Source organism: Aythya fuligula, chromosome 1 (genome assembly GCF_009819795.1).
Source record: "Aythya fuligula isolate bAytFul2 chromosome 1, bAytFul2.pri, whole genome shotgun sequence".
Lineage (NCBI taxonomy): Eukaryota > Metazoa > Chordata > Aves > Anseriformes > Anatidae > Aythya > Aythya fuligula.
This window is the reverse complement of record NC_045559.1, coordinates 83,194,563-83,210,849: the sequence shown is the minus strand read 5'-3', so window position 1 is coordinate 83,210,849 and position 16,287 is coordinate 83,194,563. Positions and strand designations below refer to the sequence as shown.

Genomic DNA, 16,287 nt, shown 5'->3' with positions numbered 1-16,287 from the left:
CAGTGCACCTCAACCAGAATACTGTGCCTGAGGCGTGTTTGTGGACTTCCCAGGTCTGGAAGTTGCAGGGAAGAGACACTAGCACGTGTGGATTTGCAGCAAGCAGCAAGAGAAAATCTTGCATCTTTTTATGTACTGTTTTGCAACGGTGAATACATCTGTAGATTTAAGGTATACTTAAATTCAAGTGTATTTTATTGGCAAATACCGGAAGGTGGACTTGAACAGAAAGATTCAGAGAGCAAGGGAAAAGAGGAGTACTGTAGCCTTTGGAAAGAAACATTCCCTTGGTAGTCGTTTTTCCTCTTGCAGCAGTAGGATGTAATGTCCAGTAGAGGGTGTATGAGTTTGTTTGTTGTTTTTTTTTTTTAATTTGATGTTTTTCTGGATCCTAAGGAGAAGTCCTAGAAAGGAATTCGAACTTTACAAGCATTTCTGCACTAATAAGAGTAAGTACTTCTCTCAAATTTAGATGGTATATTTCACTGGCATTTCTCTGTTTTCTTTGCCACTTTTTCAATAATAGTTACTATCTTGTTCAGTTTTTTTCCGTGACCCTTTTTCACATTCCAGATGACTAAATCATAGAATCACTTCAGTTGAAAAAGACCTCTAAGTTCATCTAGTCCAACCCTTAACCTAACACTGCCAATTCCGTTGTTAAACCGTGCCACTAAGCACCACATCTCTGTTTACATTATTAATATTTCTTTTACTTAGAAATACTTTGTTTTAATTGGGTGAGGCAACAACAAAGGCTTTGGGGAGGGAGGATGGGGGTTGGAGGTCAGGTCTATGTGTGTGTGTGTGTTGAAAATTTTGATAGTTTACTTTGGGAGAGGTGGTGCTGCATTCTGAAATGACAAGAAACAGCCCACCTGTGTATGACACCAGGGCAGATTCTTGCTTCCACACTGAAGAAACTACACATGCACATTCTTATGCCTCTTGTGGCAGGAATGCTGTGTGAGCATGTAACCAGAATGGTTTAGAGCATGATCTGCTTCCTAACTATTAAGGGGAGCTTCAGGGAGCTCAGACTACTTTTTTGCATATATTCTTTTGCTCACATCAGCCCAAAGAGTCCTCCCACACTCCCAATGTAGAACATTGGTGGAATACGTCAGGGCTGTTATGCACTGCTTGTTTTGCTAAAATAAGGTGCTTCTGGAGATGGTATTTTTTGTTGCTGGTAAACTCTCCATCCTGAAGTATTTTATATGGTTCAAAAAAGCTAAACATATTGCCAAATGGTATTGTGAGAGAGGTCAGCTAGCACTGATAATGCTCGACTTAATGCATGCCTAGTCAGTACAGCACACAAATATGAACACAAGCAAGGCATGGCATGAGACCCATTGAAACATTTAATGTCTCACATCTGAGCCCAAACTCATTGGCTTGGATTGCACTGGGTGTAATTCAAGAACACCTACTGAAGCAGCTGGTAACATAAAAATATGGTTGTCATGGTTTGGGGTTGCTTTCTTCCTTTGTTCCCTCAGAGCTTAACTGAAAATTGATCTCATTGCCAGTTCCTGACGCTACAAAAAACGAATGAGCTGCATGCATCTCCAGTAAACCATGCTCTGTAATCATGATGGTCACGCTTTGCTCCAGGGCCTGGGTGCTGGGACTGAGCTCTTCCTGCTGCAGCAGGAGGTCCCTCTTCCTGCTACTTTGAGCAGGCCATGCCTTTCCTTACCCAACCCTAACCAGTCAAGCTGCCCTTACAGAGGGGCACACCTTTTGGCTCCTCAATTCCTCCCCTAGAAATTTCTCTCACTCTTTCTGAAGAGCAGCCTTGTGTTTAATGCACTAAGAGCAAACCCAGGAAATAGGTAGCCTGTTACACCTAAAAACACTGACAGTACTAGGAAAGAAGAGATAAAAGGAGTGTACTCTGTCTTAGAGCTACAGCATCTTAGGTGGCAGAAACAGCTCTGACTAGTATTTCAGAGCCCTCTCGAGCTTTAGACAGGCGACAGACTCAGACACAACAAGCAGGAGATGAACACAGCTTTCAAAACTTATTTTATTCTCATGCATTTACTGACACAGGCAGAATCCCCGTGCAACTTGCAGAAGTCGGGAAACATTCCCCACCATCTCTCAGAAGTAGTCCAGAGGATCATCTCTGGTTTTGCCGGTTTGATAACTGACAAGGCTGGGACCTTGTTTCTTTTGAGGAAGGGCTTCGAACACTCTTAAGTGGGCGTAGCCAGTATCAAAATCAGAAATTTGGACCTAGAAACCAGAACAGTGGGAGAATGAGGATCATGTCTGAAACTAAAAGGTGCTCTTACATACTTGGAGGGATATCTTCTCTCAGAAGCTTAAGTTTAGGCATATCTTCACTTCTACTGCAGTGACTCTTAGCCCAACTCTGGATGGTAACACGTGGCAGGAGCTACATGGAGAACTCAGTCTCTACGTATCACAGATTGTAATAAAACACATAAAGAACATCAGACAGATGTTAATGGAAAATCAGGACTTCTTGGGGGTAGAAGCACCAGAAGAAACAAAAGGAGAAAGTTTTTGATGGCATTCCATTTAGCTCTTTGAGATCCTTGTCCATCAGCTTCAAACTTCTCGGGACATTTAGAGCAGGAGACAAAAGCCTAAGTCCTAATGGCTCAGAGGAGGGACAAGATGCAGACACCATATCAGCTCCTAGACGGTACAAAAAGATCTATCCAAAACCTTCACATGGTCTTAAGAACAACCCCAGAGATGCCATGACAACTTGAAAGCCAAGATCCCTTGTCCTTCTTACTGCAAACACACTGCTGCCTGGACAGACAACATGACATGTCTTTGTGCTTGCACGGATGAGCATGAGTGGCTGAAATCACTTTTAAATTGAACTTGCCTTCCCCTCCACAAAGCCCTCACAAAGATTTCCTACACAGTTGCACAGAGTCTCCTGCATACAGAGCCAAATACAACAGGTGCTCAACTCTTAGTGTGTGAGGTCTACGGTATAAAAGGAAGGTTTAATGCCTTAGGCTCTTAAGAGGTCTTTACATGCCTTCTGGTGACTGCAGTGTTGCACTATGTTTGTCATTGTCTGCATTACATCTCAGCTGTAAATTTGTTGGTAAAATATTAGTGATGTGGAAAATATCCAAGTATAAAAGAGCTCACTCCAGTTAACGCTAAATTGAAGAAGTGTTTCCGGTCACTTGCAAAACTGGGCAAGACAGCACCAGTCACCAGTGCTATAAATGCGTTTTTTAAGTTTGATTACATATCAGTCTTAACTTCTGAGTAGCTTGGTCAGGCTCCTCAGTAGTAGGTAGGCTACTCAGTACTTGGTAGGCTTACCATGGACAGCACGCAAGTACTTTACACATGTGATTGCCTAGGTCAGCAATAAGCACTAAGGGAAGAAATCTAACTGGGCGTGACTTCTGTCTCTACCGCAGCCTTCCTATGAGTCGTTACTCTTCATTGCTCACCAACTCGACCACAAAATGAAGGCACATCTCACAGGAGCAGGGGAAGGATAAACATCATTTGTTTAAGTAAGACTCAAACTGGCCATACAAGTAGGTGGCCTGTCAGTACTATTCCTTTGTACCCACAGAATGTAGAAATAACTGGTAACAGTTATTTTATGGAAGGGCTCAGGAAAGGAGGTTTGGCACTATCTGTCCTTCCTGGGATCAACTAAATACGGGCATCTGAGAGCAAATGCTCTTTACGTCTCTGCAGAATCACTGTTCCCCAAACCCTATCTGCCAGTTCTCTTCCATAAAAAACAAACTCTGACTCTTGTCAAGAGAGCGCATCCTACCCAGGCTTATATCCACTCATACGTGAGGTTATATTAGAGCAGTCACATGTAGGGTTTGTGCTATGTACAGAAAGCCAGCCTGCCTCTAAGCAATTGTTTTCACGCCTTCAGTTCTGCTTGCAGGATATGACTTGCAATTTCTTATACGTTACTTCTCAGAAAACTGCTGGAATCCATGGGTAAGGCTTTCCAATAGACGATGAATTGCACTACATTCGTCTGCAAAGTGGTTGGTCTGTTTGTTTCTTTGTTTGTTTTAACTAAAGAAAGAACAGGCAGGCTGTACCTCTGCAGCAGATGACACAGAACCAAAGGATCAGCACACGTGCTTGCATACAAAACCAGTCAGAAGAATCTGGGGTGCTCGCATTAAATTAAAAAATGGACTAACTCTCCATCAAATGCTCAGGCTGGCTTCAAAGTAATCATCATAAACACTACTGGAGGACACTAGAGGGAATATGAAATCTGCTGCTTTGCCTTGAAAGGAAACAGGAGAGTACAGTTCCGGCTAGTTTAGATAATTTGAGCTGAGAAGGCTATCCACTCTCTTCAAGTGAAATGATCTTAAAAAAGTTATCATTCACATCTCAGCAAGCACAGTGAAAGTTGTTTACGTTTTTATACTTCTATTCTAGAGTAGTGACAGGAATTTTATAAGCAGCTAGAGATAGCGTTAATTCTTGTTGGTCCCATCAGCTTGTCTACATTTGCTTCCCTTTCTTGCTATAAACCACTATGCAAGTCACCTATATTGTTTGACTACAAAATAATCCCTCTTATAACACATACAAACCTTAATGAAGTAGTTTGTTCCAGCAACCAACTGATCCCTATATACTATGGCTTGAAAGATATCAAATGTTCTGTTTTCCCTTCTTTCAAATTCTGCCTTCACCTGTAAAAAGAAAAAGAAAAAAAAAAAAAAAAAAAACTGTTGGCAGGTTCATATTTAGGCTGTTCCTTCCCTTCTACCACTCCAATTTACATATTTCTAAACACGTACCTGCAAGAAAATAAACCCAGAACCATCAAAGTAATTCAATTTACAACCACATCTCCAGCATTCTTTCCTATTTCAAGTGTTGCCTCCAGCATTCTTTAACATCACGTTAGAATTAGGTTTCATAAACAATTTTTTTCTAAAAGCTGCATATCGGTACCTATCAGGTACAATCTTCTCCTTTCAAATATCGCAACCACAGTGCAAGAACAGAAGAGTTGGTCTTTTGATTGTATTCAAAGATTAAGTGAAGGTAGCCAGTACTATGCCTGCCTATGGACAAGGATGAAACACAGAAGTGATTTGGGTTTGTCTTACTTGCACAGTGCCTCACGCAGAACGCTGAGAAAAATACTTCCTGGCAAGGGCATTTTCTTCACTTTCAACACTCAGTATCACCACCTGGTCTCCCAGCCTTCACACAAGATTCACCCTTCACACAGACTTCATCTTTAGATAGGTTGCAACTCACCTGGTCAACAATATGCTGGATTTCTGGAGTAGCAGGCTTAGTTTCAGATAAGCCCCCAAGCACCATAGTGGCAGGTAACGTCTCGGAAACGATGGGTGGTTCTGAGGAGGGAAGTCCAGAGTAGTCTGAGAAGAGTCACCAGGCACCTTGTTGTCGACGGAAGGAAGACACAGACGCTCAATATGAGTGAACAATGAACTTCAACTTTAATGGATAGCTCAGTCGCCTTTTATCTAGTTTGAACGTAATCAACTCATACATATTGCAAAAACTAAGCTCAGGATTGGCTAACATTTCCCACTCTTTTCAGTTAGTTCCTCCTTCTTTTAGCCACCGTCCCGCCTTAGGGACTTTCCCCATCGCTCAAGGGCATCGTGTCCTTGAGCCTGATTGGCTCTCAGCCAGCTACGTGCCAGACTCATGTGAGTTGAGTACGGTACTTCACTAGCCCATTTCCTCCTAACTGCCCAACATCCACATGTCCTATTTCACTTAACCATTCCTCCACAATTCCTCCGTTTTTATTTTGCGCTACAAATACCTTCTCTGTGAGTTGCTCTAGTTTCTTAGTTAGGCAGTTAAAGATTATACGTGCAGCAACTATAATCAATATAATTATAAGTAGAAAGCGAAGTCCCTCTTTAACTAACAAAACCCATCCACCCATGTTCCCAAAAACAGATTTAAGCCAACCTTCAAACCAACTATCTTGTACTACAATTTTTTGTGTATGATCCCTTAACCATTTCAACTGGTCGTGAATTGACTAACCATGGTCGGAAAGATAAAAGCAACACATTCCTTCTACATCTTCACACCCATGTCCCTGAGCCAGCAACAAGAAATCAATAGCGGCCCTATTTTGCAATACAGCATGTCTTAGACTCTCCATATCTTGTGACATTTCAGAAAGAACTTGTGTTGTTACATTTGATTGTTTAACAGCCCAACAAGCAAGCTTATTAATGTTAGTCAAAGCGTGTGCAGTTCCCACACCAGGCACCAAAGAAGCAAAGAATCTTTCTGCTGGACCCCACAATTCTACATCATCATTACAGTCAGAACCCAAAGTTTTTAGTTCTCGTTTAATTCTTCTGCTCCTTGTCGAGTTCTGCCACGAGTGTAAATCTGGAGCGAAAAGTGTGAGTTGCCCTAGGTAACACGGTCCTCCAAAAGCATTGGCGGGTACTCCTTGCCATGCACGGTCTCCACAGATCAAAAACATGCCAGAGAGAAGCAGCACAGCCGCCGCTGCTTCCATGGTTACGTCAGACAGGCTGCAGGGTCCTGATGTCCGTCCCTCTGCTCTGTGCCGACTCGCCAAACGGTGAGCTCCAAGCGCAGCGCTGCTCGTGGCGGTGACTGAGGGGGGGGAGGCTCCCATTGCCCCGTAGCCCCCTGAGGCAGCGCCACCGTTCTCACTGAAGGCGGCAGTGGGCAATGCCCAGCTCCAGCACTTCCCGGCAATCCCAGTCGCTCTGTAGCGGCAGCAGCGACTCTCTGCTCAGCCTGATGTGTAGCTAAAGCGCTAGTTAGTGACTGTTCTCCAAAGCTTCAATAATTTTTTGGCAGACTTAATATCATTAATAACATCAAACAATTTATCTCCAAATTTACGCCACTCTGTTTGTTCAAAAAACTGTATCAGGATTTGTAAAACAACCCTGCGCTACTGCATATGCTAATAACCCTGGTAATTCTTTTTTACAATCTATATCTAAAATGCTCCGCTTTTCTAAAAAGCATCTGAGCAAATTATACGCCGCTTGTCTTTCATACCTTTATATATACAGTTGCAGCCTTTGCAAAGACCTCGGCGGCGCTTCTCCGGCGGGACCCTTTATAGGCTCATCCCGAGTGCAGGGACTCCCTTCCACCTTCCGAGCTGCGGGTGCGGGGACTCCTGTCCCTTTCACCTTTCAGACCTCGGCAACGCGTGACCGGCGGGATCCTCTCCCGGGTGCGGGGATTCTTGTCCCTTCCACCTCCTGGGCTGCGTTGCAGGACCGGATCCTCCCTTATTCCGTCGAACACGTGGCCCAGGATTACTGCCAGCAGTGTCCAAATCCCGTTCAGACCGGTCCCTGTTCGGGCGCCAATTTGTTGTCGACGGAAGGAAAACACAGACGCTCAATATGAGTGAACAATGAACTTCAACTTTAATGGATAGCTCAGTCGCCTTTTATCTAGTTTGAACATAATCAACTCATACATATTGCAAAAACTAAGCTCAGGATTGGCTAACATTTCCCGCTCTTTTCAGTTAGTTCCTCCTTCTTTTAGCCACCATCCCGCCTTAAGGACTTTCCCCATCGCTCAAGGGCATCATGTCCTTGAGCCTGATTGGCTCTCAGCCAGCTGCGTACGTGCCAGACTCATGTGAGTTGAGTAAGGTACTTCACTAGCCCATTGCCTCCTGACTGCCCAACATCCACATGTCCTATTTCACTTAACCATTCCTCCACACCTTGTATATATATACCTCTATGTAACATGGAATCCTATAACTATTAACATATAGAACCAATCACTACTCTCATCTTAATCAGAATATCTCCTGGCTGGCAACTTTAAAGGCTTCAGGAAAAGTGTTTAATGCACAGAGGACTAATCAAGGGGTTTCCTGAGAATAAGCCTGTCATGGGTAGGATTACATTGTGACGAAACATAGTACATCCTTGTATTCGTAAGAATGTTCTTTGCATACACACTAACATGCCACTTCTGAGTAGAAAAATGTCTATGGTAAGCAAAGCTAGAATCACAAGGTATGCCCTTCAGTTTAACCCTTAACAAATGAGGGGAGACTTCATCGCGGCCTACAGCTTCCTCATGAGGGGGAGCAGAGGGGCAGGCGCTGATCTCTTCTCTTTAGTGACCAGCAATAGGAGCCGAGGGAATGGTGTCCAGCTGCACCAGGGGAGGTTTAGGCTCGACATCAGGAAGAGGTTCTTCACGGACAGGGTGGTCGCATACTGGAACAGGCTCCCCAAGAGCATAGTCATGGCAGCAAGCCAGTCAGAGTTTAAAAACCACTTGGATTGTGCTCTTAGTCATATGGTCTGAATTTTGGGGTAGAGCTGTGTGGTGCCAGGAGCTGGATTCCATGATTCTTGTGGGTCCCACCCAGCTCGGGATATTCTGTGATTCTGTGATTCTGTGAATAGCCCTTTCCTTGGCAAATTGGGATGCTGACCACCCACCGCTGATACAGGAAATGGCCCCCTTTTGGGATGTAGCATCCATGGCTAATCTTGGAATTGGTATCTTATTACAAGGACAGAGTGCCAGCCTGCAGGTCTCTGTAGTGCCTTTCTACACAGCTACTTTGTAAGGATGAGAAAAAGAGAAGTTACATTTAGCAGTGACAACTTGATACCATGTTTTAACCAATTTTAGCCAGTGTTTTAACCCCCTTAAACAGTTCCAAGTTCTTCTGATTAATGATTCCGCTCCTTTTGCCTGGTACCCTGACGTGGGCTTGTGTAGTCCGTGTCCTCTTTGGATCTGTTTGGAAACAAGGTCTTGCTGCTCCCACAAGTAAGCCGTACCGCAAAAAGAGACTTGGTGCTTTGACTCCTGTTTGTACAAGATCCCAGCCTGAACCATTTTACAGAGAACAAGTTCACACAGGGATTCATGGCAGATTTCAAAACCTGGATTCTTTTTTACCTTTACCCCAGCTTGCCCTGGAACATAGGAAATACCCTTGGGCCAAATTAAACTGGGGATAAATATTTCCAGTTTCTCAATGGGAATTCCTGTTGTGCCTCCAGAGAAATACTAGTTTCTGTAAAGACAGGTATTTTCCAGTTAGAATTAAAGTTGCACCCAGGTATTTTGTATAATCCTGTTATCAAGCCGAGTTGATGAATCCCGTCACTATTGTCTCCTGGCTGGGGGCATCGTCAGCTAGATGGTTCAGAATGCAGGCCCAGGGATCCCACATGTGAACTCTGTCTGTCTCATGATTTGGACCAGGGCCTTCCATATTCAGCCGTGGTTTTGACCTTTTGTTTTCTAGGGGCCAAGCACTGTCACCTAGATCAAAAAAGGCCTCTAGCTGGTCCAGATGCCCCTGAGCACTGCGGTGATGCTCCAATTGCTCTAGTGCTTGCTTCAATAGTTGGGGCATCTTTTCCCCTACATTTTTCAGGGTTAGACAGACAAGTCTGAAGCCCGGCAATATATTCCGCAATAGAAGACTCTCCCCAGGTGAGACAATTAATATTCCACCACAATAATCTTTTTCCTCTATCAAGTGATGTCATTTGAATTTCACTATACACTGTCAAATGAACTACCACAGGAACAGAATAACCTAGATTCCATTTTTTGTATCTTAAAAACTGCTTCTTCAAAAAATTTGTCTAATTCCAAATCTTCAGCTTCTTCGTTAGAAAACAATGCTTCTTCTGGGGCAATGACTGTGCTAGCAGGTGCTAAGTCCTGTGACCTCGCAGAAGCCTTTTGTAAGGGGATGGTGGTTTGGTAAAAATCTTGGATGAAATCTACAAAGTTGGTGGCTGTAATAACATTGAGCATTCAAACTTGCATTAGACCAATAAGGCTCGAGAACAGTTTTTGATTGCTGCAGTAGTACTTTTACAGCAGGAAAGAAGTCATCAGGTAAATCACGTACAGAAGACAAAGCCCTCTTTACAGTGGGATCCATGCACAAAGAGTCATTCAAAGCACAAAGTGAACAAGGTAGAGTTACAAGCAACAACAGCAAGAAATGCATAAGGGTTGCCTTGGTTTCAAGCTCTGTAAGGAGAGGGGTGCAATCTTAATCAGAACTAGATGAGGAGAGAAATGGTGAAAACAGGAGCATAAAGCCATATAAAGCACTAATAATATTAATAGAAAATGTAAGGAGCACCTTAAAATCTTATGTGTATAATGGTTCCATGTCAGCAAGAAAGGTAAATGACCGTCTCCAGCCATCCATACCCTAAGACAGTTGGTTAGGGCTCAAACTAGAAGCCTCTTGCCTCTTCACCCACATGCAGGTGACCAGTCCATACATTCAGGAAATGCAGCAAAGCCTCACTCAGCATTTCCCAGCACTCAGACAATCTAGACAGATTTTATATGCAGGAACATTTATGTTTTTCTTGAAACTCCAGGGCCAATTTCCTGCTTATTGACTTCCTCACAGATAAAGGGTGATGCAACAGACTGAAAACGAGCTTCATATCTAATTTCAAGACTGTTCTTGGTACATAGAACTTGAGATGGAGGAACTAGGGCTGACTGGGGTCTAAATTCAATGGTATACAGATCAAGATAAGAGCATGTTACAAACCAGGATGTTGCAGAATGCCCCAAGCTTGAGCAGCAGTGTTATGTAACCGGATGAAATCTGGTTACAGAAAACCGGATCTGCTGTCCTAATACCACTTCCTGAACAAAGTGAAAAACATTCACAGTTCTTGGGAATAAAGGGAGTGGCAGGTGTTGGAACTTTTCCATTTTCTCTCAGTTCACCACACCACATGAGGAGATCCTCACAGCCCCGTTCATGGAGGGAATGACAATTCAAGCCAATGAGTTCAACCTCTTTCATCTGTACAAGACATTGCTGATTCACTCAAGCACTGATCGTCTTCTGCCACATTCCTACCACATGTCTCATTCACACAGCAAGACAGATGAGCTAGCTAACTGGGAGAGCCAGCTCACCACACTGAGGCCACAAGTCACAGAGTACATCCAATAACAGCACAGCACCTGGGCTAAACAAAGCCAGTTTAAGAATTTCTCCACTCACCAGGATGCAGATCTCACTAATGCCCTTGGAAGGTATTCTGATTCGGTTCCCAAAGCAACACAACCCCTAAGGAGAACGCTTGCTTCTGATTACTAAGAAATGCACTGAGTACAAAGACCAGAAGAGTTAGGTTATAATCTCAGGAAGACTGTAGATGTGAAACTAAAGATATTAATATTGTGTGGAAGTCATTCATTGGACTCCATATTTCTGGGTTTGTTGGGTTTTGTCTTCAAAGCACAAGAACCTTTTTCTTCCCCCAGAACGCAGAGTTGTGCAGATGGGAAGGGAAGCCAACCTTAACTGTTCAGCTGGCACTGAAGTTTACACATGAATATTAGCCCGTTGTCTTTCAACAGATGTATTAACGGCTGTCTCAAAATGCAGTGATACATCTAACACCAGGGTGCAGTGCTCTCTTGCACACACAGCTCATGAAGTCGCTTTGAAATGCTGACAACTCACAGACTTGTTCATCAGTGCCAACGGGCTATCTAAGGCAGTCTAAACCTCTCTCCATTAAGCTCTGGATGGAATTAAACAGCATTTGGAACGTTGCCTTGAAAAGAACAGCCATGCTCATTACAGCTCTGTCGCGTTAACACGTGTAGACAATTACCCATTATGGGTCCGGACAGATTCAGGGTACCAAACTATCACACTCACAGATTTAGTACTGAACTATCACGGTCATGGATTCACCAACAATGTAACACATCCTTAACAGTCACATTCAGTGAGAACTGTCACAGCTAGGAACAATGCAATTCAGTGCAATTTATCACAGCAAGAGGTACACAGGTTCTTTGGATTGCCAGCGATGATTTACTGTCTGCAAAAGCAAGCTAACGTGCATGAAATACACAGCCTGGCAATTCATGCGTTAAAAAGGTACAAAGACCCTACAGAGATTTCTATGTTTCTGCAGAGACACCCACTATAACCAAGTGTTCAAATCTCACCCAAAGGTGTCCCAACTGTGGGAGGGGGGAAGAGACGCTCAGCCCGTCAACTGGTCCCAGAAGTCAGGATGCTATCTTCCCTAACATCCCCTCTCTCTTCATCCAATTTATATTACTTTCTGTCTTCTAGGTGGAGATTGAGTGACTCTAGTCATACACACCTTCCTTATGATTGGTGCTAAATTTTTTCGCTTTTGTTTAAAGTTATAGGCTCTGAGAAATTCAGAGTACATGCTCAGTGAGGGGTGGTCGCGCCTTGGAGGTGGGTAGCTTTGGGGATGGAGGTGTGTTTTGGTGTTATAATGATATTATAATGAGCAAAGTTCACCAAAAGGACAGCATTTTGTCAAAAACATGGCAGGCCATTGGCCCAGGGTAGCAAATATGCAGCTTATCAGTTCCCTTGTACCTTTGAGTTCCCATCTTAACACGGAGCCTGGCTGCGATGTCTCCACTCCACTCTACTCCACCCTCCGTACAGTTCCTCTTAGAGGCAGCACACCAGCTTCCCCTAGTGCAACAACATCTAAGGTTAGAGGCCTACGGAACACTTTGGTAATGCAGCTACACTCCACCCTGAAAGCTTCTTCAATGCTGGACATTGTCTTTAAAATGTGAATATTAGTTTAATCTTCCTAGTCACTTTAGGCAATTACTCCACAATCTCTTGCAGAACATTGACGACCTTGACTGTGTCTCTACTCTGGTCCGATGTAAACAATTTTAAGTAGTAAACAGAAACTGTAGTCAGTAAAAATACCGGTAGAGTAACAACAACAATAAAAAAAAGAATCCAAACCCTAGGATTAGGTATTTATGAGTTATTTTCAAACAAAAAATGAAACCATCTCCCTAGAAGTGACTGGGACATCTAAGGAAGTGGGTCGGTCTGATGGTTGCACAGTGAGTCATAAGACATGACTACCTGCACGAGATCAAGACTCAGCAAGGATATCAGCTAAGCTTCTCGTTAAAGTGCTTTTACGTGCAGAAACAAAGTTTCAACCAGAAAAGGGATGAAATCCAGGTATTTGTTGGCTCCAGTATTTGATACACGTGACATCAAGAGGCCCAGTAATGTTGTGACTACCTTGATGGCAAAGTTGAAAGAGCATTCAGTCACAGACTAAGCAAGATCCCAGAATGGAAAGGGGTCACTAGACACAGAGACCATTTAATCTGCACTCGTTTAGCATGGCCCACAGCTACACCAGTGCCACTTACATCCCATCACAAAACATCCCACCGCACAGACAGCACGTGTGCACCTGCAGCCCAGAAAGCCAACCATGTCCTAGGCCACAAAGATGATCAAGGGGCTGGAGCACCTCTCCTATGAAGACAGACAGAAGGAATTGGGATTGTTCAGCCTGGAGAAGAGAAGGCTCCGGGGAGATCTTAAAGAGTTCTCAATGTGCTCTGACGAGTGCCAAGTAAAGGGCCATAAGCACTTTACTCTCTCTTCTGCCTCGACTCCTGCTGATGCAGCCCACTGTGCTGTTAGCCGTCATCACTACCAGGGCACGCTGCTGGTTCATGCTTAGTGTACTGCCCACTGGGACCCTCAGATCTGGACCTTGATCAAGAATTAGCAGAGTGGGTTGAAATCAGGTCTTTCAGGGATTACTTCTCTCTCAGCTCTCCATACTGTGTCAGGATGTCCATTTGTCATACACCGTGGGGAGTCATTGCCATGATACCCCAACAAGCTACAGCTGCATGTGACTCTGAGCTGTTGGTAGCAACCGAGCCTAGTGCACAGCTTTGTGGAGGAAATAGAAAATGTGCTGAGCTGGGGCAATTTTGAGACCTGTGAAACCAAACCTGCACAGCATCTAGGGTGAGTTTGGGAGCACAGGACAGGACAGGGACAGTGGGATACTTACATCTGCCCTCCACCATGCTTCCTAACATTCAGAATCCACTCTTGTGTACAGAAAAGCACCAGGGTTTGGTGCAGCACCTGAGTGGTGGCAGTCGTGCTCACTTTCCCCAAGTTGGGATGCAGGCAGGATAGCAAATGTATTCATGTACAAAGAAGAAGTGTAATATAACTGAAAAGAGAAAATCTATTCACTGCTGTTACTGTTGTGCAAGGAGAAGAGTGAGGGCTTCGTAATGATGCAGTGCAACGAAGAAGGTCTTCTGGGTAGCACCAAGCTTGCAGCAGGGATTCCATGACTATTTCATATTGCCCTTGCAAACAAACCCTGAAATCTGTTTTTTTACCCAAGAATCTTACTGTATAGCCATGAGATTCTCGGCAGACAAGTGTGGGACAGAAAAAGGGCAAGCAACGCATGAGAGCTCACGTCCCTATCAGGGGTAGTGGGCAAGTTATTCTGACTTCTTCAGCACAGGTTTTACACTCTGGAAACTGGGATTGATGACTCCGAATGCTTGTTATTTTTTGGGTGAGCGAGAAATATTTACAGTTTGAAACGCTTCATATTGCAGTTATTAAATGATGGTAGAACTGGCCAGTGTTGTAAAGACTCAATCTGAGGTGTGTTGCTTTCCAAGCTTGCTTTTTGGAGGCCTGTCTGTTACGTGATTTGAAGAGGGAGCTAACGCTGAAGACAGCCCTTTATTTTGTACAAATTGTATGTTTTAAATCTTCTATTTTAAAAGACCTAAAGTCTTGTGGATGTACATAGGAAACCACTTTACATTTGTTGTTAAATATACAGGGCAGAAAGGGAAGCTGAGACGTTAACAGTGGAAATAACATCAACATAAATCTTCTAGAATAACAACACAGTGCTTTGGTAGAGGCTGTCTCCAGACTTGGTCTCTGTCTGTGATGATGGAACCACATCACTGTCTTGGTTGTGCTGCCTCTCTAGAATCCTGGCCTTGCTTCAACACACAAAAAAGACCTTCAGGGTAATCAGGAACACTGATAGCGTGAGCCTTCAGTCCTAAATACATGAGTATTGCATCAGTCTTAATAACTTGATGTTTCCTTCAGGTGAAGCCTCAGCTAGAAGAAAAAGAAGGAAATCCTTTGATGTCTTCACTGCAGTGGAGTTTAAGGCTCAGGTGGTTGCTGGAACAAACTACTTTATCAAGGTAAAGGACACGGGGCAGTGGAATCACTCCTAGGCTGCAAAAGGTTGATTCCTGTTCCAACAAAGTACATGAAAATATCTTTTTTTTTTTTTTTTTTTTTTTTTTTTTTTTTTTTTTTAACAAAGCTGGAAAAAACAATCTCTTTCTCTCATGCCATTCTCTTACTGCACAGTATCTGAAGGAATCACATAGCTCTCCTTTCATCTTTTCCTAATGCAAACCCAAGAACCTGCACTGGCTACAGTGCACCTCAACCAGAATACTGTGCCTGAGGCGTGTTTGTGGACTTCCCAGGTCTGGAAGTTGCAGGGGAGAGACACTAGCACGTGTGGATTTGCAGCAAGCAGCAAGAGAAAAACATGCATCTTTTTATGTACTGTTTTGCAACGGTGAATACATCTGTAGATCTAAGGTATACTATGTATTTTATTGTCAAATACTGGAACGTGGACATGAACAGAAAAGATTCAGAGAGCAAGGAAAAAGAGGAGTACTGTAGCCTTTGGAAAGAAACATTCCCTTGGTAGTCGTTTTTCCTCTTGCAGCAGTAGGATGTAATGTCCAGTAGAGGGTGTATGTGTTGTTGTTTTTTTTTTTTATTTGCTTATATTTTAGATCCCAAGGAGAAGTCCTAGAAAGGAATTTGCCCGTACAAGCATTTCTGCATTAATAACAATAAGCTTTTCTCTCAAATTTAGATGGTGTATTTCACCGGCATTTCTCTGTCTTCTTTACTGCTTTTTCAATAATAGTTGCTATCTTGCTCAGTTTTTTTTTTTTCCATGAGCCTGTTTCACATTCCAAATGACTAAATAAGAATCTTTTCAGTTGAAAAAGACCTCTAAGATCATCTGGTCCAACCCTTAAACTAACACTGCCAATTCTATAGTTAAACCGTGTCACTAAGCACCATACCTATGTTTACATGAATATTTCTTTTACTTAGAAATACTTTGTTTTAATTGGGTGAGGCAACAACAAAGGCTTTGGGGAGGGAGGATGGGGGTTGGAGGTCAGGTGTGTGTGTGTGTGTGTGTTGGAAATTTTGATAGTTTACTTTGGGAGAGGTGGTGCTGCATCCTGAACTGAGAAGAAACAGCCCACTTGTGTATGACACCAGGGCAGATTCTTGCTTCCACACTGAAGAAACTACACATGCACATTATTATGCCTCTTGTGGCAGGAATGCTGTGTGAGCATGTA

General features: G+C 43.4%; 2 protein-coding genes across 2 annotated transcripts in view; both read right to left on the bottom strand.

Annotated features, from left to right (window-relative positions):
- The window catches only part of LOC116500797 (cystatin-A-like), a 34,132-nt gene that overhangs the window by 13,385 nt on the left and 4,460 nt on the right, over positions 1-16,287 (bottom strand). The gene's annotated exons all lie outside the window — the stretch shown is intronic.
- On the bottom strand, positions 1,903-5,416 carry LOC116500816 (cystatin-B-like). The gene is made up of 3 exons (XM_032206084.1): positions 5,278-5,416; positions 4,599-4,700; positions 1,903-2,247 (listed from the first exon to the last, which is right to left on the bottom strand). Exons 1-3 carry the CDS (start codon positions 5,341-5,343, stop codon positions 2,113-2,115), a joined length of 303 nt encoding a protein of 100 aa, XP_032061975.1. The 5' UTR covers positions 5,344-5,416; the 3' UTR covers positions 1,903-2,112.